Genomic DNA, 18,808 nt, shown 5'->3' with positions numbered 1-18,808 from the left:
CTCAATTTTCATGTTTTTCATTTTTTTAAAGTTTGCCTGAAAATCCCTACACCTTTGGGTGCATGTTTCTCCCAGTACGTGCATTTTTATGCCATTTTGCCTAGTATATACATTTTTGCAAGCAACATGCCCTAATAGGATGCATTTTTGGTATGTTATTTTCAACTGGGGCACTCTCATGCTTTCGGGCAAATTCCAGACATGCTTTCAGATGGTACTTTCTGAGTAACTAACGGCTTCTTTCTTGCCACCCTCCCTTACAGGCCAGTGTTATGCAGAGCTTTTGATATGGTTGACGGGTGCACCATTACTCCACTCCCAGCCACTGAACTCTGTAGCTCCTTTAAAGTGATTGTGGCCTCTCTGTGGCTTCTCTCACAAGTCTCCTTGTTGTTTGAGCGCTGAGTTTTGAGGGACGGCTGTGATGATCCTGTATTAGTGTAAATATGGTAAGTGCTGTTTGTATAGGAGGTACATGGTAAGTGGAATGAAAGAGGAGGGGGAGTGAATGGGCAGTAGAATGCTGGATGATTGGCTGAGTGTTTAAAATGGCTGAGCGTATAAAAGGAAGAGTGACAGTGGAATCTGGGTGGATGTGATGTGATGAAAGTGAGTGGGTTGTTTTGGTGGGTTTTAGAGAGTTGTTTGCCAGGAGAGCGTGGAGAAGGAGGGGGGTGGAGTTCGTATTAGTATTAGATAAAACATATGCTTACGTGCCTTATGAAGAAATCTTGTTATCTTTGTTATCTGTAATAAATACTTAATTTGGTTTACCAAAGGCCTGATCCTTGGCTGGGGTTTCACAGACCAGAAGGGAGGGTAAGGTAATGACCAAGGCTGAAGGGAAACTGTAACAAATGGTGGCAGCGGTGGAGAGAATAACACCACAAGTATTCTGAGTCTCTGGGAATACTGGTATTAGGACGTGACTTGTGGTGCTGCCTAGCAGGGGGATCTGTTGAGATCTGTGCTAGAGCGGGGAGAGAAACCATAAAAAAGGACAGTCCGGACTGGTGGAGTCCCTGGTGGTGCCTAGTGACAGGCAGTAGCCACGAGCAGGTAGGAACCTGACAGGGAGAGCCAGGGAAGGGCGTCACAACGGCCTTTTCTTGGCAGTGCCTGGGTGGTATGATGCAGCTTCCACTCCCTGATTATTGATCCAGCTGTGCTCACTGGGATATCCAAACATTTGGATATTTTGTACCCTTTCCCTAATCTGTGCATTTGTATTACATTATCTCTCACTTCTGTAGAATGCTCTTTGGTCTTCATTGTCCTTTAGATCCACAGCCTGACCAATGATCCTTCAACAGTGGTGGGTTTGTCCTGACAATGTGGCAGCAACTTTAATGGTTCACAGGTGGAGGCCAATGGTAAGGTCATTGCGTCCTCGATAGGGCAATTTCATCTGTGTAAAGTGGGAGCTTCCACAGTGCAGGGGTTGAATACTTATGCAAGCAACATGTTTCGGTTTTTTATGTTTCTTACAAATATTTCCCAACATAAATCCGATGTCACCTTACAATAATCGATTTTGAGTTTCAGTGTTTCAAACTAAAATATTATACAGAACAAAATTACAATGTACCATTTGTAATTCAGTAATATGAGAGCATTGAGCAGGGGTCTGATTACTGTTGCAAGGCACTGTATATACATTTTTGCATACACTTTTTACTAATATGTGCATTTTTTGTTAGAGAACTGCACTGCAAAATTCAGAGAAATTGAAATTTCAAAAGGAAGCTGTGTTTCAGTTTGTGTATTCATTTGGGAAGGGCAAATTTGCTACATTTTCATCAAAATGGAAACTGAACACATCCTCTCCATCACTATATTCTACATATAAAACTCTGTACAAGTGAAAAACAAAAACACCCCACTCAATCAGGGATAAAGGCCCTACCAAGCTAGTTTATGTATTATTGTTGTTGTTAAATTTATATCCCACCCTTCTTCCTAGAAGGATCCCAGGGCAGCAAACAAATGACAAAACACTAAACACATCCATAAAAATCATAAAAACAAAACATCTTTTAAAAAACATCTTCAGTAATATCTTAAAAACAATTCCAATGCAGACTGGGATAAGGTCTCTGCTTAAAAGGCTTGTTGAAAGAGGAAGGTCTTCAGTAAGCACTGAAAAGACAGTCGAGGTGGCACCTGTTTAAGGGGAGGGAATTCCAAAGGGCATTAAAAAATGACCACTCACCTGCAGTCTGAAGTGGTTACAATCCATTTATTCCACCACTTCAGGGCTCTACCACCACATTTCTGTCTCATTTTCCTGTATATGTAGACCAGTTCACTGCAGCATGCAGCACCTTATTGCTATGGAAAAATAGGAACCAAGCACTGGACGGCTGGAGAAACTGAGTGATTATGAGGTGTGCTGTGGCATTTCAAGATTTAAGTATTTCAACCGAGCAGCAGTTGCTTCCAGGGGAAAAGTCATTTGGGGTGGGGATGGTTTGAGGCAAAGTAGGGAGATGGGTTCTTGGTCCCCCTCCCAATCACTGCTTTCCCTAGCAACTCCCCACTTCCGTGCTTAGTTTCAGTTGTGTGTTTATTCTTGAGTGGGGCAGAGAGGTAACTGAGGAAAAGCACTGCATGGGGAGTAAAAGGTTAATTACTGCCCTCTCTCTTGCTGCTTATCCACTTGCCTCCTCTAGTGTGGCTTCTCTCTAGAAGCAATAATTGATTGGGGCTTAAAAAACAGTTTTTTATTTGTTTTATAGCCTTGGTCAGTAACAACAGGTCCCTTCCCTGGAACTGATGTTCTCTGAATGATCGTCTGTTCACATATAACATCTGTGCCCATGCAGAGCTAACGTCTGTATTCTTAGGGCTTTAGTTCAGGAGCTAAAGATCAACTTTAGAGACAGTGTGAATATCATTTCCATTCAGTTCCTTCTCAACACCTCTCTCTTCAGGAGCAAGACAACACATGCAGCATTATCTGGAATTGACATCTAGTGTATAGCATCTAACAACGGTGAAAGGTGCTGTCTCAGTAGGTGTTTTACAGAGTTCAGTGGAGACAGACCAATCTTCTTTAAAAAACAGGAGGTAGCTATCTGGTAGTGGTGAAGGAGTCTGTGGGATCATGTACTGCACTTTGCTGAGGCCTAGCTCTATAGATGTTGCCGTACTGGGGCTGCTCTGCTAAAATGGCAATAATCAGGCAGACAGTGGCTGTCTCCAGTTTGAATGTCAGGGAGAGAGTGGAGCACAATCACCAGGGAAGAAGATAAACTTGGGTACTCAAATCTCTTCTTATCACACTGCTGTTTCAGTATAGTATAGCACTTTTGGAAGCCAGTGGGGATCACCCTGCTAGAGGAGCTGAAGTACATTGGGAGAGACTATGTTCTAGCTATGTTTCATGGTCTAGCATTAGAAGATCAGCAATAGTTGATCTATGTGCCTTTTCCTCCAAGGAGGTACAAAGCCTGGTGAACCAGTTTCACTTTGTCTGTTTTGCAAACTTCAGGCAATGTTAACTCCTACAGAAAAGGCTAGTGGTAAGGAGTCCTTGCCCTCCCTCCCCTTGGAATGGCACTTTTAAAAGGCCAAAGCTGTGGAAGAACGAATGACCATGGAGAATGTTTTAACAACTGTTGCTAATACACTTAGAAAAAGAGAACGGAGTGGGAAGGTGCTCACCTCACTTCTAAGTACATGGGGGGGTGAACATCAGATCCCTGGCCAAACATCTAGAATGTTCTGAAGCTAACTGCACACGGTGCTTTATTTAGGACTGCATACAAATCACAAAGAATAACTAGTTTTACTGAAGGGTTACTCTGAGGAGGGTATAGAGAGTAGGAGGAGACTGGTGACAAGCCCCATTGCAACATCAGTCCCTCTATCTTTCTTGCCTCTGAATTGGCAACTGAGAGATCAACTGATATCACACAGAGGGGCAGATTTGGCCCTGGGGTCTTCCTAATTGTTAATCCCTATTTCATAGCTACAAGGAAAAGTTGATTTTAGCCACACTGGTCACTGCAACTAAAGACAACAAAAGCTGTGGACCAAGAAATGACTGTATTCCTTCCCAACTACAACCTACAAGTGCTCTGCTCTGAAGTCTTGTGTGTGTGTGTGTGTGTGTGTGTGTGTGTGTGTGTGTGTGTGTTTGTGTGTGTGTGTGTGAGTGAGTGAGTGAGTGAGTGAGTGACAGAGAGAGATCTACCTCAAATGGTAGAACTTGGAGAGAGGAAGCAGCCCCCAGCCATTTCTCCTGACACAGCCTCTCCCGCCAGCAATTTTTGCTTATTATTGGCCTGGGCTAACTGGCTTTCTCACCTCATCATCTCAGTGCATTACAGACAGCAGTGTTGGGAAAGGCAAAGTAGACTGAGTGTCCAGAGCAGGCCCGCCCTTTGCATGTGCAGGGCCCGGGGCAAAAGCATAATTGCCCCCCACACACATTCTTTCTCTCTATATATTATATATATATTTAGAGAGAGAGATTTTATTTACAAATATATGTAATTATAATCTTTAATTTACATATGAGGCTAACAACCTATTAAATACAAATATGATTACCTTCACTTCAGGGAATAGGCCTCTAGTCAGCCTGTTCCATATCTATTTGTCCACTGGTCTCTCGACATCTGTCTTCCCTTTGTCGATATCTGCTAGATATGGCAGTCTATTTCTAGGCATATTTCCCCATCTTTATCGTCCTCACTGAACCTGGCAACCCTAATCTCACTAATATCCAGTCCTGATGCTTACTCCCCAATGTACCTTGGTAGAGTTGTGGCTACTCCATAGCCTGATCCTTTGTAGTTTTTCTTTGGAAGTAAGTTTCCTAGTTCAACCATGGGGCTTTACTTGTAGGTAAATGTGTCCTTAGGGTTGTGTGGGTTTACACAAGAGTAGTCTCACTGAGCACATAGGCTTCTTGCAGCTTTTCAACTAGACCTTTGTTTATTCAGGAGTAAGGGTGCAATCCTAATTCAATTTACCTGGGAGTAAGCACCTTTGAATTCTGTAGGACTGACTTCTGAGTAGATGTAGTTAGGGTTGCATTGTAATGCCTGCTTGCACATTGACACTAGCTTGTCTGCCTGCTCACTCACTCAATAGGGCCACAATCCAGTACACATTTACCTGGGATTAAGTCCCATTGAACACAACAGAGCTTACTTCTGAGTAGACATGTATTGGATTGCAGCCTGGGTCACTTACCTTCCCACCATAATGCTTGCTTAGAAGGAACAACCATTCAGTCAAACAGGACTTACTCCAAATTAAGTGGGTTTAGGACAGCAGCAAAGAACTGCTGTCTATGTTAATTTCTAAGGGTACTGAAACTTTTTCAGATTCATTGTCTGTACATTATATTAGGTAAGTTGACACAAGGAGAGGGCAGATAGACTGTGAGAGAGGAAAAGGAAGGCTTCCATGGAAGGTGACAGGAAAAGAAAAAAATACAGAAAAGGGAAAGTCAATTCTCCAGGTAAGGAGAACCTTTGTTAACCTCACATTAATAAGCAAATCCTAAGCATGTCTACTCAGAAGTGAGGACAATTTGTTTTGATGGAATTGACTGTCACGTAAGAGTGCACAGGACTGCAACTTTAACATTTCAGTGTTTAGAGCGAAAATAGCTTAGTGGCTTTTTTAAAAAGAATGGTAAAATGGTAAGATTTTGAACCAAAATTAAAAAGGAGGAAAATAATAACCCTTCTCCCCACCTTTTGAACTTCGAGAGGGAGGAGAGAAATAAAGTAAATACGAACAGAGGGCAGTGGAATCGGGGGGGGGGGAGGGGATGCCATGGAGCAGTTGTTGACTGAAGGAGGGGAAAGAATTGCATTGCCCTCACACGCGCACACAAGGATGAGGGCTCCTTACCTAGGACGCGCCGCTCCTGCTCCTTGTTGGGCGAGTGAAGTTCGGGGAGGTAACCCAGCCTTAAGCGAACCTTTTCACCTTCTCAACACTCTAGAGCGGAGGCAGTAGCAGCGACTAACGAGCACAGGTCTACTTGGCAATGGCAAGAACAAACCACCACAAGAAGACCCGGGCCGGCCTCTTAAGGCGGAACTGAGCACAGAACGCAAAGCGCAGCGGCTAATTGACACCGCCAGAGCAATGGGAAGAGCAGCAGCTGCGCAAGGCAATGGGTGGGTCTGTGGAGGCAGCGGCACCACGACGCCCAAGGGCCGCAACGCCACCTCCCCGGCAGCCAAGGGTGGGGCCCCCCAAGCGCAAGGCCCGGGGCAACTGCCCCGCTTCCCAGTGCCTAGGGGCGGCACTGGTCCCGAGAAGCAGCCGGTTCAGGCCATGCACTCCCGCAGGCATTGCATCTGTTCATGTGGTCCATGTGTTCTGTTGCCACATGTCTGAGAAGGCACCAGGTGGGTGGGTGAGTGAGAGCAATGAGGTGTTGGAGGACAGAGTTTTATGTGCCACCACACAGCTTGCTCTGTATCTCCTAAGATAGCCTGCTGCCCTGTTGCCAATCCTGAAGTAAGGTTCAACAGCTAGCCCAGTCAACTTCTGTTTGCTGCTCTGGACTCCTGCTGGGAGGAAGGGCGGGACACAAATTAAATAAATAAATAAAGGTTTGTTGTTGATGTTAAAAAAAAGGTTTATCTGTGCCTTAAAAATACCTATCCACTTAAATGGGGGGCAGCTTTTAAAGAGATGTTGCTTCCTGAAGCAGGCCTGCCCAGAGTCATAAAAGTGCTTCAACATACCAAGGCTGAGATTTCCAGTTTGTCATCTGCCTCTCTCATTATTTCCTGCTAAACTTCCCCACCTTGAATTCTTGGGAAAGACCACCTCTCATTATCTCACCCTGATTCAAGAGGGAAGGAAATCAACCTTCGGTTAGTCATTCTGTATGTGGTAAACAGACCAATTGCTGATCCTGTTTTTCCCACTCTTCACTGCCCCATCCCTCCATGGGATGTAGAATCAAAGGTATCAGGTCCAAAATGGGGGGGGGAGAATGAGCGGGCAGGGAAGAACTGCTCAGCCAAAGAATTCATTTACAGGTCATATTTATTCCATTGTAAAAAGTCAATTAACTCCTTATATATATATATATATATATATATATATTATATATATATACACACACACAGGCACCTGCTGTTCCACACAGGAGACACTGGCTTCAGTTCCCAATGGGATTCTGCAATAGATGTGGAGAATTTTAGCCTAATGCATCAGGAGATGGAAGCACCAGATGAGACAAATTCCGCTCTGGTGTTGTGCTGAGCGGCCAGTGTTGCAGGAGGGCAATGGCATCCTCCTAAAGGAAAAGCAACCGCTAGCAGGGACAGGAAGGGACATTTAGCAGCCCATTCCCAAAGGAGTCATAGCATGTACAGTAGAGGTCCCTTCCTACCACTCCCAGAAGCCTCTCACCTAATCAAGGCACTGATCACCCAAGTCAAACTATCTTGCTAGGCGACTGTGAGCCTAATAATGCCTGAAGGGCACTCAATGGGATTTAACTGGAAGGAGAACAGCCACCAGTGCAGAACTTGCTCAATATGGTACTGCGCACCCAGCACTACAGACAGGTCCCCCCCCCGTCCTGGGTCCAGGCCTCCTTCCCTGCATTCTCGGGTCTTGTTCAGTGGGCAGAGACTTTTTTCCCAGCTCCCCCAGAACACCCAGCACTTGATACTGGCAAAACTACCCAGAGGAAAGCCCTGAAGAGTCAAGTGGCAAAGAGTGGCCCTAAGGAAAGTCATGTGTGGGGTCAGTGCCAAGGAATATAAGCAAGCAATTTTCCATACTAGGAGCTTCTCTGTTTAATTTCCTAGAGAATCTGGATTCTTTGCTCTCCTTCACAGGAAGCTGCTGCCTTTGTTTGGATCATGGTTAGCAGAAGGCCTGGACTGAAAAATTGGCTGCTGCCCCCTAACTCTAAGAAAAGACAATGTGGCCATCACCCGTACTGAAATTGTTTCCACCCAAAGGGAGCCAAAGGTCCTCGAACAGATGAACTGGGATAAAGGTTTTGGCCTTAGGTTTGCTGGGGAGGATAGCCACCTTCCAAAGTGGCCTCCCACGCTTCTGCTAGGGCCTTCCCTCCCGCACCACCATCACCACAGCAGCCAACTGTCCTCTTTGCTCCTCTCCTCAGTTGACTTCAGAAGTCGTCATGGGGTCAGTTGGCCGCTGGGAGGCCAGAAGAGGTACTGGAGAGGTGGCCTCTATGAGGGCTGGGTTCAGAATAATAGGCAGAGTCATAGGTGGCACCCCCACCTGTAAAGGGGAGGCCAGAGGCTGAAGAATAAGAGGCTGCTGTGCCACTGCTTGAGGTATGTCCTTTGCTGAGCTCACTTTCACAGGTGCTGCTGGAGAGGTCAACTGTGGTCCAGTGAGACCAGAAGTGACCGGGCCAAGCGTTGATGCAGTTTCAGAGTCTGCAGAGGGAAGAGAATAGATTTTTCACTTGTTCATGAGTAACATTAGTCTGCAGATAAGTGCTACAACCTCCCCAAGTTTCACACAAGTCACTCTTGCTGAGGCATGCATACATGAACAATTGCTCCTTTTCCTCTCTGGTTAGTTTCTCTTCGATCCCTGCTCCATCTACTCCTGCCTCTTTAATCAGACCGTGTGAGGTGCCTCCTCAAAACCCTATCTTGGCTCCCCACCCTGTTCCTCAGTCTGCATATATCTTTGTTGCTTTAACTCTACACCCCCAGCATTTCCACAGACTCCTGTCCTTTTAAATGGTTCATTCTTGTGTGCTGCCCCTCAGGCAAGCCGTGCCTTGAAACCCATCTATTATTATTATTATTATTGTTATTATTGTTATTATTATTAATTGCCCATCCTTCTCTAGCAAGTAGGGCAGGTTATAAGAGTTTAAAATTCAATATTAAAAATAATTAAAAGTAACTACAATCACAGGAATAGGATGTGTGCTAGCAGTGCAACTGAATCTTCTCTTATGCATCTCATGTTACCCTCGTTCAATCCAGCACCACCCCTGACCCTTCCACCAGTAAGCAGAGGCATTTTTATCCACACAGGTCTTTGGCCTCATTACCTGACTTGTTAGGGTCTCTGTAGATATACAACTGGTGGTTTTACTGATGTTTTATCTTTTCGTTTTTATTTTTACTTTGTATTTTACTGTTATTGAGCACCTTGAGCACCATTTGGTAGAAAGGCAGGATACAAATTTAACAAACACAATTTTTTTCCTCTCTTTCTGCTGTATCTCACACACTCTATGACTTTATAAGCAGCCTGGAACAAAGATCTGTTTATTGCTGAGGTTTTTACTTGCATTAATATGTACAGCATCATGTACACAGATGATGTTATTCTAAAAATAGTAGTCATCAAATAGTACTGCTGCTCCTGTTCTTATTACTACCACCATCAGTACACAGTAAGGAAGAGAGCTGGCCTGATCCATCAGCCAGAGGAGCAGCAGCTGAAGGGCGCTTGCTTCCTCCCTCCTTAATGAGAGAACACTCTGCTTCAAATGCCAGTTATCTCGGTCTGCAGAGGTGAAGAGAGGCACCTTCTGCCTCCAGCTAGGTGACGTAAGGCAACTGGGAGACGGCACCCTTTGCTTTTCAGGATGAACAACATGGCAAAGAGGAGGTCGCCACGACCCCATCCATCAGTCTGTGAAGGAACATCTACTCAAATGCTTACTTCCCATTCCCATTCCTTTTGTATCTTTGTCTATTAGACTGTGAAGCTGCAGGCAGGGACTATCTTATCTTTTCATATATGTAATTTTAGGTGCTTTATAAGATGATGATGATGATGATGATGATTACATTTATATCACACCCTTCCTCCCAGTAGGAGCCCATTCTTGCAGGAATTATTGGACTTACCACTGACTGCCAGCTCAGGAGACTTCTCAGAGGGTGATGAATGGGTAGCTGGCCTTCCATCCCCTCCAGAGGAATGCGGCAGAGCAGATACTGTTGGTTTGGGAGGGTGCATCTCTACTGGTAAGGTAGGAACTGGGTCTAAATAAAAGCAGCAAGCAAAAAAAGTATACATATTGGGAAAGGGGCTTTCTCTTAATTCAAGATTGCATTCTGCAAATGCATTGTCCCTCAAATGCATGTCAAATCTGGCTGTTCTGCCAACACCATGCAACAAGGCTACACACACTCACTCAGCTAAGTCAAGACACTGCTACTAGAGTCACTTTTGGGGCAAATCTGTTTGCATAGTGAAAGTGATCACCCCAGAAGCTGTGGAGTAGAATGGAAGAAATCTCTGATCAAGAGAACTCTGGCTCATGGGTTAAGCAGGCCCGAATATCTGTTTTAAGAGCAGAAATGTGTCTATCTACCCGGACTCCCAGAAATTTTAGGATGCGACGTGGAAGCTGCTCTTAAAATACTTGGAAGACACAAATCACCAGGAACAGATGGCATACCAACAGAGTTGCTACAAGTTACTGAGACTGAATTTGTCCAAATTTTGACAAACATTTGTCTAGAAATATGGAAAACTAAACAATGGCCCACAGACTAGAAGTGTTCACTATATATCCCCATTCCAAAGAAAGGGGATCCCAGGGAATGCAGTAATTATCCAACTATTGCCTTAATATCCCATGCAAGTAAAGTAATGCTCAAGATTCTACAGCAAAGGCTCTTACCATAAATGGAGTGAGAAATGCCGGATGTCCAAGCTGGATTTAGAAAGGGAAGAGGCACCAGAGATCATATTGCAAACATACATTGGATAATGGAACAGACCAAGGAATTTCAGAAGAAAATCACCCTGTGCTTTTTAGATTACAGCAAAGCCTTTGACTGTGTAGATCATGAAAAACTATGGAATGCTTTAAAAGAAATGGGGATGCCACAGCATCTGATTGTCCTGATGTGCAACCTATACTCTGGACAAAAGGCTACTGTAAGGACAGAATATGGAGAAACCAATTGGTTTCCCATCGGAAAGGGTGTGAGACAGGGGTGTATTTTATCACCCTATTTGTTTAATCTATACACAGAACATACTATACGGAAAACGGGATTGGACCAAGATGAAGGAGGTGTGAAAATTGGTGGGAGAAACATCAATAATTTAAGATATGCAGATGATACCATGCTACTAGCAGAAACCAGTAATGATTTGAAACGAATGCTGATGAAAGTTAAACAGGAAAGCACAAAAGCAGGACTACAGCTCAATGTCAAAATGACTAAAGTAATGACAACAGAAGATTTATGCAACTTTACAGTTGACAATGAGGACATTGAACTTGTCAAGGATTATCAATACCTCGGCACAGTCATTAACCAAAATGGAGACAATAGTCAAGAAATCAGAAGAAGGCTAGGACTGGGGAGGGCAGCTATGAGAGAACTAGAAAAGGTCCTCAAATGCGAACATGTATCACTGAACACTGAAGTCAGGATCATTCAGACCATGGTATTCCTGATCTCTATGTATGGATGTGAAAGTTGGACAGCGAAAAAAGCAGATAAGAGAAAAATCACCTCATTTGAAATGTGGTGTTGGAGGAGAGCTTTGCGCATACCATGGACTGCGAAAAAGACAAATACTTGGGTGAACAAATTAAACCAGAACTGTCACTAGATGCTAAAATGATGAAACTGAGGTTATCATACTTTGGATACATCATGAGAAGACATGATTCACTAGAAAAGACAGTAATGCTGGGAAAAACAGAAGGAAGTAGAAAAAGAGGAAGGCCAAACAAGAGATGGATTGATTCCCTAAAGGAAGCCACAGACCTGAACTTACAAGATCTGAACAGGGTGGTTCATGACAGATGCTCTTGGAGGTCACTGATTCACAGGGTCGCCATAAGTCGTAATGGACTTGAAGGCACATAACAACAATCTGGACTCTGCTGGATCATGAGAAACAGAAGGCTTAGCAATGCTTTAGTCAAGCTGAGATCATATACCTGGTGCAAAGAAGATACAAGATGTGACACTCCCTACAGCAGGGGAGGGGAGTCTCTGGCCCACGGACCAATCATGGTCTGCCAGGCTTCCCCATTTGGCTTGCAAGGCCATTTTATGAGCAAGCCATGTCTACCTACCCTACACCAGATGTCATACAAGTAAGGGCAGGGCTTGGTCAAAGCCCCCTTGCACACCTTCCAAAGCACCTGACAACATGCTGGTTGTTGGGAGCCTTTGAAGCCCTGGGCAAAGCAGGAATCCAGCAGTAAGCAGGACTGTTCTCCCTGCTGATGTGAAGAGAGGGCAATCCTGCTTGGACTGGGTGCATGACAGAGCTTCCTGCAAGGATTTCTTTCACATAACTGAACCCAGTGCTAAGCAGGATTCCTCTCCCCTTGCTGCATTGGGTGATGTGAAGGGAGACCAGTCCTGCTTGGTCTGGAGGCCCGACAGAGCTCCCTGCAGGAAAATCTCTTGCACACCCAAATCTCCTCAGATTGGCTATGCTTTCAAAGCTTTTAGCAGTGCCGTGCTGCCTGCTATGTGCTTTGAAGTCTCAACTTTGGGAATTCAAAGGACATCAAACCCCAAAGTCATTTGTGACGTCAGGTGATTGACAGGTAGGCGGTCCTGCCCACCTGTCAAATTTGGCCTATGAGGCAGATTCTGATTAGGATCTGGCCCGTGGAACTAAAAAGGTTCCCCACACATGCCCTACAGCCAACAGTGTTGGGTGACTCTGTGCTGGAGCATAAGATCAGAAAGGCTGGCAAGGCTTTAGTGAAGCTCAGATCATGCACCAGGATGAAGAATGCTCATTAGCAGCTCTGAGTGACCTTCATGAAGCTCCTTGTACCCTGATAAGGCTCAGAAATGTCTCTTCCCAAAAATAATTAAGTTAAAATAAAATAAAATAAAGCACCTTCTTTACAGGAGTTTGTCCCTGATGTCATTTAAAAATACATAACTGAATTTTATTGAGGAAAAGGGGGGCGAGAGAAAAGAATGAATCAGGAAATTTAGAGAGAGGGATCAAAAAGAGACTGCACCTCAGTACTAAAACTTTCTTCTTTGTGGAGTTTCATTTTTGCTTAACTTCAAGTTTTGCTAACAGGTTGTTTGTTCTGAGGTCTTTGGAATCTTTTTGGCTTTGCTCTGAGAGGAGAAGGGATTTCTTGGAGCATGTTTTTGAAGCTGCTCTTGGCCATTTACTCTGAGCCAACCGGAGTCTGGTTGGTTGGCTCATGAATAGTTTTGAATAAATGCAGTTTTTATTGGGTTTAATTCTCTCTAAAATTATTTTTATCTTCTTTCTGTTTATTCTTTTGTGAGGCTCAGACTTCACTATGCCAATTTTAAATATTGTTCCTAAAGCTTCCCATTTCCATCCAATACACTGGATCCTGGATTCATCTTTCTCAACTGAATGTGCTCAACACGTTTCAGAGTAAAACACTCTTTCATGAGCTTGGAAAACATGTGTGTTCTTAAAATTCAAGAGCACCTTGTTCTTAAAATCTAACCAACTCAAGAAGCAGCTTGAAAAAGTAGTAGAGCAAAAATCCCCCACCCCCAGGGCAATCTGTGTTGAACTACTTTTTCAAGCTGATAAAAAATCTTGAGTTTGTAAGATTTAAAGAACAATATGTTTTTTAATTTTTAGAAGTCACAAGTTTTTCAAGCTTCTGAAAGTGTGTTTTATTCCAAAACATACTGAGCTACAATAAAGAGCTTTGCATCAATGAGTACCAGAGCCTGTTCTCCTTTTGGTTTTGTCCTGTTCTGCAGGGAATGTTGCATGGACACTCCTGACATAAGGAAAACTAGATATCTCTTAGTGCCTCTTTCAGAACACAAATACAGTTCACTGGTTCTAACCATAATACAAAGAGAATTTCCTCCATACCTTGGATGACTGTCTGTTTGAAGAGCTCATCCCGCAGTTTTGGAAGAAAGCAGACTATGCGCTCCCAGGTAATCTCCCAGAGGTCTGAGTAGCCTGTTCGTGAGTCGGCACTATGGAATATTCCAGCTGTGTCCATTACTAGCAGCATATTCTTTAGCGATTCAGGGATGGCCTCCGGCTGGAAGGCAAAACATATCTTGAGAGCTTAAATCCAAGATCCTGTACACTGGGGGGGGCATCTTTGGTCATCCAGAAGTTGCAGAACTGCCACTCCCATCAGCCCCAGCAGGCATAGCCAATGGTCAGTGATGACGGAAACTGTAAGTTCAACAACATCTGGAGGGCCAAAGGTTCCTCACACCTGCTGTACACTTTCTTCCCACATGACCAGCTGCTCTCCTAAGTCCTCTTATAGATTACTATCAAAGGTCATCATGGGGCCAGTGGGGAGACCAAGAAAGATGTCTATAAGTGATAAACAAAGATGATCCCCTCACTCATTACAGATAAATTATATCCCGCCCGTTATATCCCATCTTGGGCTCCTACTGGGAGGAAGGGCGGGAGATAAATCAAATAATAAATAAACGAGTGGAAGGATGTGGAGGAAAACTGCCAAGGGAAGTGTTAGCCTGTATCTTAGATCTGGGTCTGGAGCGACTAGAAACCTGAAAGAGCAGCAAACACATACCAACAAGTCACTGGAGCCGGAATGCATGTATTTGTCCATGAAATCCAGAATTGTCAGCCATAAAGCTGCAAAAGTTGGGAGGGAGAGTAGTGGAGACAAGTGCTGCAGAAAGACCTAGGACAAAATGGAAGACAAAACAATGAAAATGTAGCAAGAGAGGAAGAGGGAGCTAGGGCAGATGCCCTACTGCACAGGATGTACTCAGGGTCCTTTATCTTGGATGGCTCTGCCCTCAAGGACTCCAAAACCTGGAAACCAGAAGTCTTCAGGAATGCTGCACCACACCTGAGACTTCACCGTTCAGAAGGCTGGTGGCTTGTTAAAGGCCACTTCTGCATTTAAAAGTGACAACACAATCTGGCCACAATTGTTACATCCTGTGACAGGCATCAGTGGGCAACACTGCACACACTTCTTTAATCTTAACACAAATTGCAAAAATTAAGATAATTAACTATGAAATAATTTTTTTGTTACTTAAAATAAAGCCGCTCTAAAACCTTTTGGGACAGAGAGCTGAAACATGTTCTTCACCCTGCCATGAAGATTACAGATATTATAAACAGAAAGTGTCCCTGGGAGAATCTGCTAAATTCTTTTTTAAGTTACATTGCCTCAAGAAGGAAAGATGTGAAGCATTTTCCTAGTCCAGTAACTGCTTTGATGAAGCTAAGTTAGGTTTTGTTCTCATTTAGTGACAATTTATGCAGGGCAGGAGTGTACTGTAACCACTTCCCAATGGAAATGCAGCCACCAGGTCAATGTAAGATTACCTGTCCAAAGTGTGGACACTAGGTGTCTCCTGAAAGCCACAGTTCCAGCCTCCCTTCCCTTTTGCATAATGGGAACAGTCATAGGGATCTTTAAATTTATGTACTTAAACTTTAGGTCAGAAAGCTTCATCCTCCAAAAAGCCTTGCACCTTGGAAAGCAGAGTCGATGCTCTCATTCTGGTCTCCTCCATTCCACCAATGTCTGCTGGGCTGATATTTTCTAGGAGTTTGGTCAGCAAAGGAAACAGCACCTATAAGCAACATGAAAGTAAATAAAAACATGAAGCAAAATCTAAAGTATGGATTATGAGCAGGAAGCCTTCTTACAGTCTGGCTTTTTGTAGACTGTTATATCAATGGATTAAAATGGGGGAGGGGGAACAAAGGGAAAATAAGGTTGCATTATTAAGATAAATCTCCTCCAAAGAGGATGCAACTATGTCAATTCTTCTCCACAACCTCCCATTACTTTCTATGAAAAGATGAGCTCTCCCACCTCCCATCTCCCTGCCAATGCAGACATACCACAGTACCTTATTGAAACAGGATTCCCACTCTAAGGCATCAAGAGCTTGCAGGTCATGCACAAGGAGTGCCCGTTGCAGGTAGGTCAGTGCCTGCATTCGTACCTGTCGCCGTGCATCACAACACAAGCAGGCAATACCTGCCCAGAAGACAAGTTAAAATGAGAGAGAGAATCTTCATTCTTGACCCAGGAACTCCAGCCCTTCCTTACATCCTCCACACTCCAAAACTCTCCCTGTGCATGCAACTGTTGGATGCTTATTAAATGCAGCAAAGCCAAAAGTGCCGAATCAAAGAATAGATCTGTTCAATAGAGCAGAGTCCCTGTCTTCTACAACAGCATGCTTGAAAATAGATCTCTCACAGCAACCAGTCAGATAGAAACAGGATTTACTCCTGAACTGCTGACAAAATTCTGGGGGATTGCAATCCAGAGAACCATCTGCATGAGCAATTCACATCAGATGTTCCCATATAATAATAATAATAATAAAATTTTATTTTTGAGTCGCCTATCTGGCCAAATTAACGGCCACTCTAGGCGACGTACATTGATAAAATAAAATACAATATAAAACCAGTACAAACCACACTCAATAATCAACTAATCACCCCTCTTCCATTAATCAACAACATTAAAAACTAACCCACCCCAGAAATCCCATAGGCCTGCCTGAACAGCCAGGTCTTCAAGGCTCGGTGGAAACCTATCAAGGAGGGGGCATGGCAAAAGTCGAAAGGAAGGGAATTCCAGAGGGTGGGGGCCACAATCGAAAATGCCCTCTCTCTAGTCTGCACCAGTCTAGCTGTTTTAACTGGTGGGACTGAGAGAAGGTCTTGTGAGGCTGATCTTGTCAGGCGGCATAATTGGTGATGCTGGAGGCGCTCCTTCAGATAAACTGGGCCGAAACCGTATAGGGCTTTAAAGGTCAACACCAACACCTTGAATTGGGCTCGGTAAACAACTGGTAACCAGTGTAGATCTACTAACACCAGAGTGATATGATCACGGCGACGGCCGTTCTTAATCAAACGTGCCACCGCATTCTGTATCAGCTGTAATTTCCAGACCGTTTTCAAGGGCAACCCCACGTAGAGCGCATTACAGTAGTCTAGGCGAGAGGAGACCAGGGCATGTGTCACCCGTGGGAGAAGATGGGCAGGAAGGTAGGGTTGCAGCCTCCGGATCAGATGGAGTTGATACCAAGCTGCCCGGCTCACTGCCGAGACCTGAGCCTCCATGGACAGCTGGGAGTCAAGAACGACCCCGAGGCTGTAATATCCTCTGATTTACCTTTTAAACAATGGCAAAAAGATATTTCTAAATTTGTTTGGCAGGGGAAAAAACCAAGAGTTAAATTTAAATTATTACAAGACGCCAAAGAAAGAGGAGGACTGGGATTACCAAATTTGAGACTTTATTTTGCTGCTTGTTGCTTAGTCTGGATAAAGGAATGGATCGTATTGAGGAACAAATGATTATTGGATTTGGAGGGTCACAACCTGAAGTGGGGATGGCATGGATATCTATGGTATGATAAAGTAAAAGTTAATGTGGATTTTAATAATCATTTTATAAGACGTCCTTTGTTGAAAATATGGAATAAATACAAAACAAGGTTTTTTTCGAAAATACCACTATGCGTTTCAAGTCAAGAAGCATTTTATAGAAGAGAAATGGCTGGAAAAGAGAAATGGTTAACTTACCAAGAACTATTAGAAAATGTGCATGGAGAATATATAATGAAAGAGAGAGAACAACTAATAAAGGAAGGATATAGTTCTCAATGGTTTGCCTATTTACAATTGTTAGAAAGATACAAAATGGATAAGAAAATGTATGGGTTTGAAATAAATAAATCTGATTTTGAAATAGGTTTGTGTACAAATGATGAATGTATAATTGCAAAAATGTATAAATTTTTATTGAAAATGGACATGGAAGAAGAACAAGTAAAAGAATGTATGGTCAAGTGGACAAAAAAAATTGGTTATAATATACAAATGGATCAATGGGAAAATATGTGGAAAAAAGGTTTGAAATTTACATTATGCTATAATTTTAAAGAAAATTTTTATAAAATGATGTATCGTTGGTACATGACTCCAGAAAAGCTGTCAAAAATGTATAGTAATGTTTCTAATGTATGTTGGAAATGTAAACAACAAGAAGGATCTTTTTATCATATGTGGTGCTCATGTAAACAGGCAAAATTATTTTGGGCACAGATAGGCAGGATGATGCAAAAAATTCTAAAGATAAATATTCAGTCAAAGCCAGAATTTTTTTTATTGGGTTTTATGGATAAACAAAAGGAAAAGAAATATGGAAGAATAATATTATATATGATTACGGCAGCAAGATTATTATATGCACAAAAGTGGAAAATGGAATCAATACCAACAACGGAAGAATGGCTATTGAAATTAATGGACTTAGTTGAGATGGATAAATTGACATGCCTTCTGGACTTCCGGGAAGGGTGACTTAGCCTGTGCCTGCTTTTGAGACGGGCTCCTGCCTCAAAAGAAGCTTATTCAGATATATCAGTCAGATTTTTTTTTTTTTTGACTGATTAAACTTCTCCCGGGTAGGGAGAAACGAAGAGATTAACCTCAAAGCCTATTTTTGTTGGGACGACCAGATCTCATTAATTTATGGGACGAGGTCCAGCCGACGAAGGTGGGACGGATTTTCAACAACAAGCTCTATCTGATAAAGCGAACGTTCATCTTATCTTCTAAGAGAGAACGCACTAACAGGCAAGCACCCTTCTTTCTATATTTTTCTTTTACTTGACTTAAATTGTTGCTGTTTAAAAGAGATTTGCCAGATTGATCGGTTTTTGACATCTCACTGGGGAGCCATAACTTCTCTCTGCTACTCACTAATTAATAGCTTATCTCTGTTTTTGTTGCAAAAAGCTGTCCTGGATTTGCATTCTAAAGATATACACAGAAGAGGGATTTCTATTCCAGATTTTTATTTTGAAGAATATTA

At 43.2% G+C, this 18,808-nt stretch overlaps 1 protein-coding gene across 6 annotated transcripts in view; it reads right to left on the bottom strand.

The window, feature by feature from the left end:
- Nucleotides 1–7,011: 7,011 nt before the first annotated feature.
- Nucleotides 7,012–18,808, bottom strand: part of GBF1 (golgi brefeldin A resistant guanine nucleotide exchange factor 1) — a 223,404-nt gene continuing 211,607 nt past the window's right edge. For all 6 annotated transcript variants that reach the window (XM_061634634.1, XM_061634629.1, XM_061634630.1 and 3 more), the window contains 6 exons: nt 15,816–15,946; nt 15,432–15,533; nt 14,510–14,623; nt 13,819–13,996; nt 9,849–9,986; nt 7,012–8,408 (listed from right to left, as the gene is read on the bottom strand). In XM_061634634.1, the coding sequence (XP_061490618.1) occupies nt 8,122–8,408; nt 9,849–9,986; nt 13,819–13,996; nt 14,510–14,623; nt 15,432–15,533; nt 15,816–15,946 (950 nt within the window). In that variant the 3' untranslated portion in view covers nt 7,012–8,121. The remainder of the gene's footprint in view (nt 8,409–9,848; nt 9,987–13,818; nt 13,997–14,509; nt 14,624–15,431; nt 15,534–15,815; nt 15,947–18,808) is intronic.

Source organism: Rhineura floridana, chromosome 7 (genome assembly GCF_030035675.1).
Source record: "Rhineura floridana isolate rRhiFlo1 chromosome 7, rRhiFlo1.hap2, whole genome shotgun sequence".
Classification (NCBI taxonomy): Eukaryota; Metazoa; Chordata; class Lepidosauria; order Squamata; family Rhineuridae; genus Rhineura; species Rhineura floridana.
Note: the sequence above shows the minus strand (reverse complement) of the source record. Positions and strands in the feature narration are given on the sequence as shown.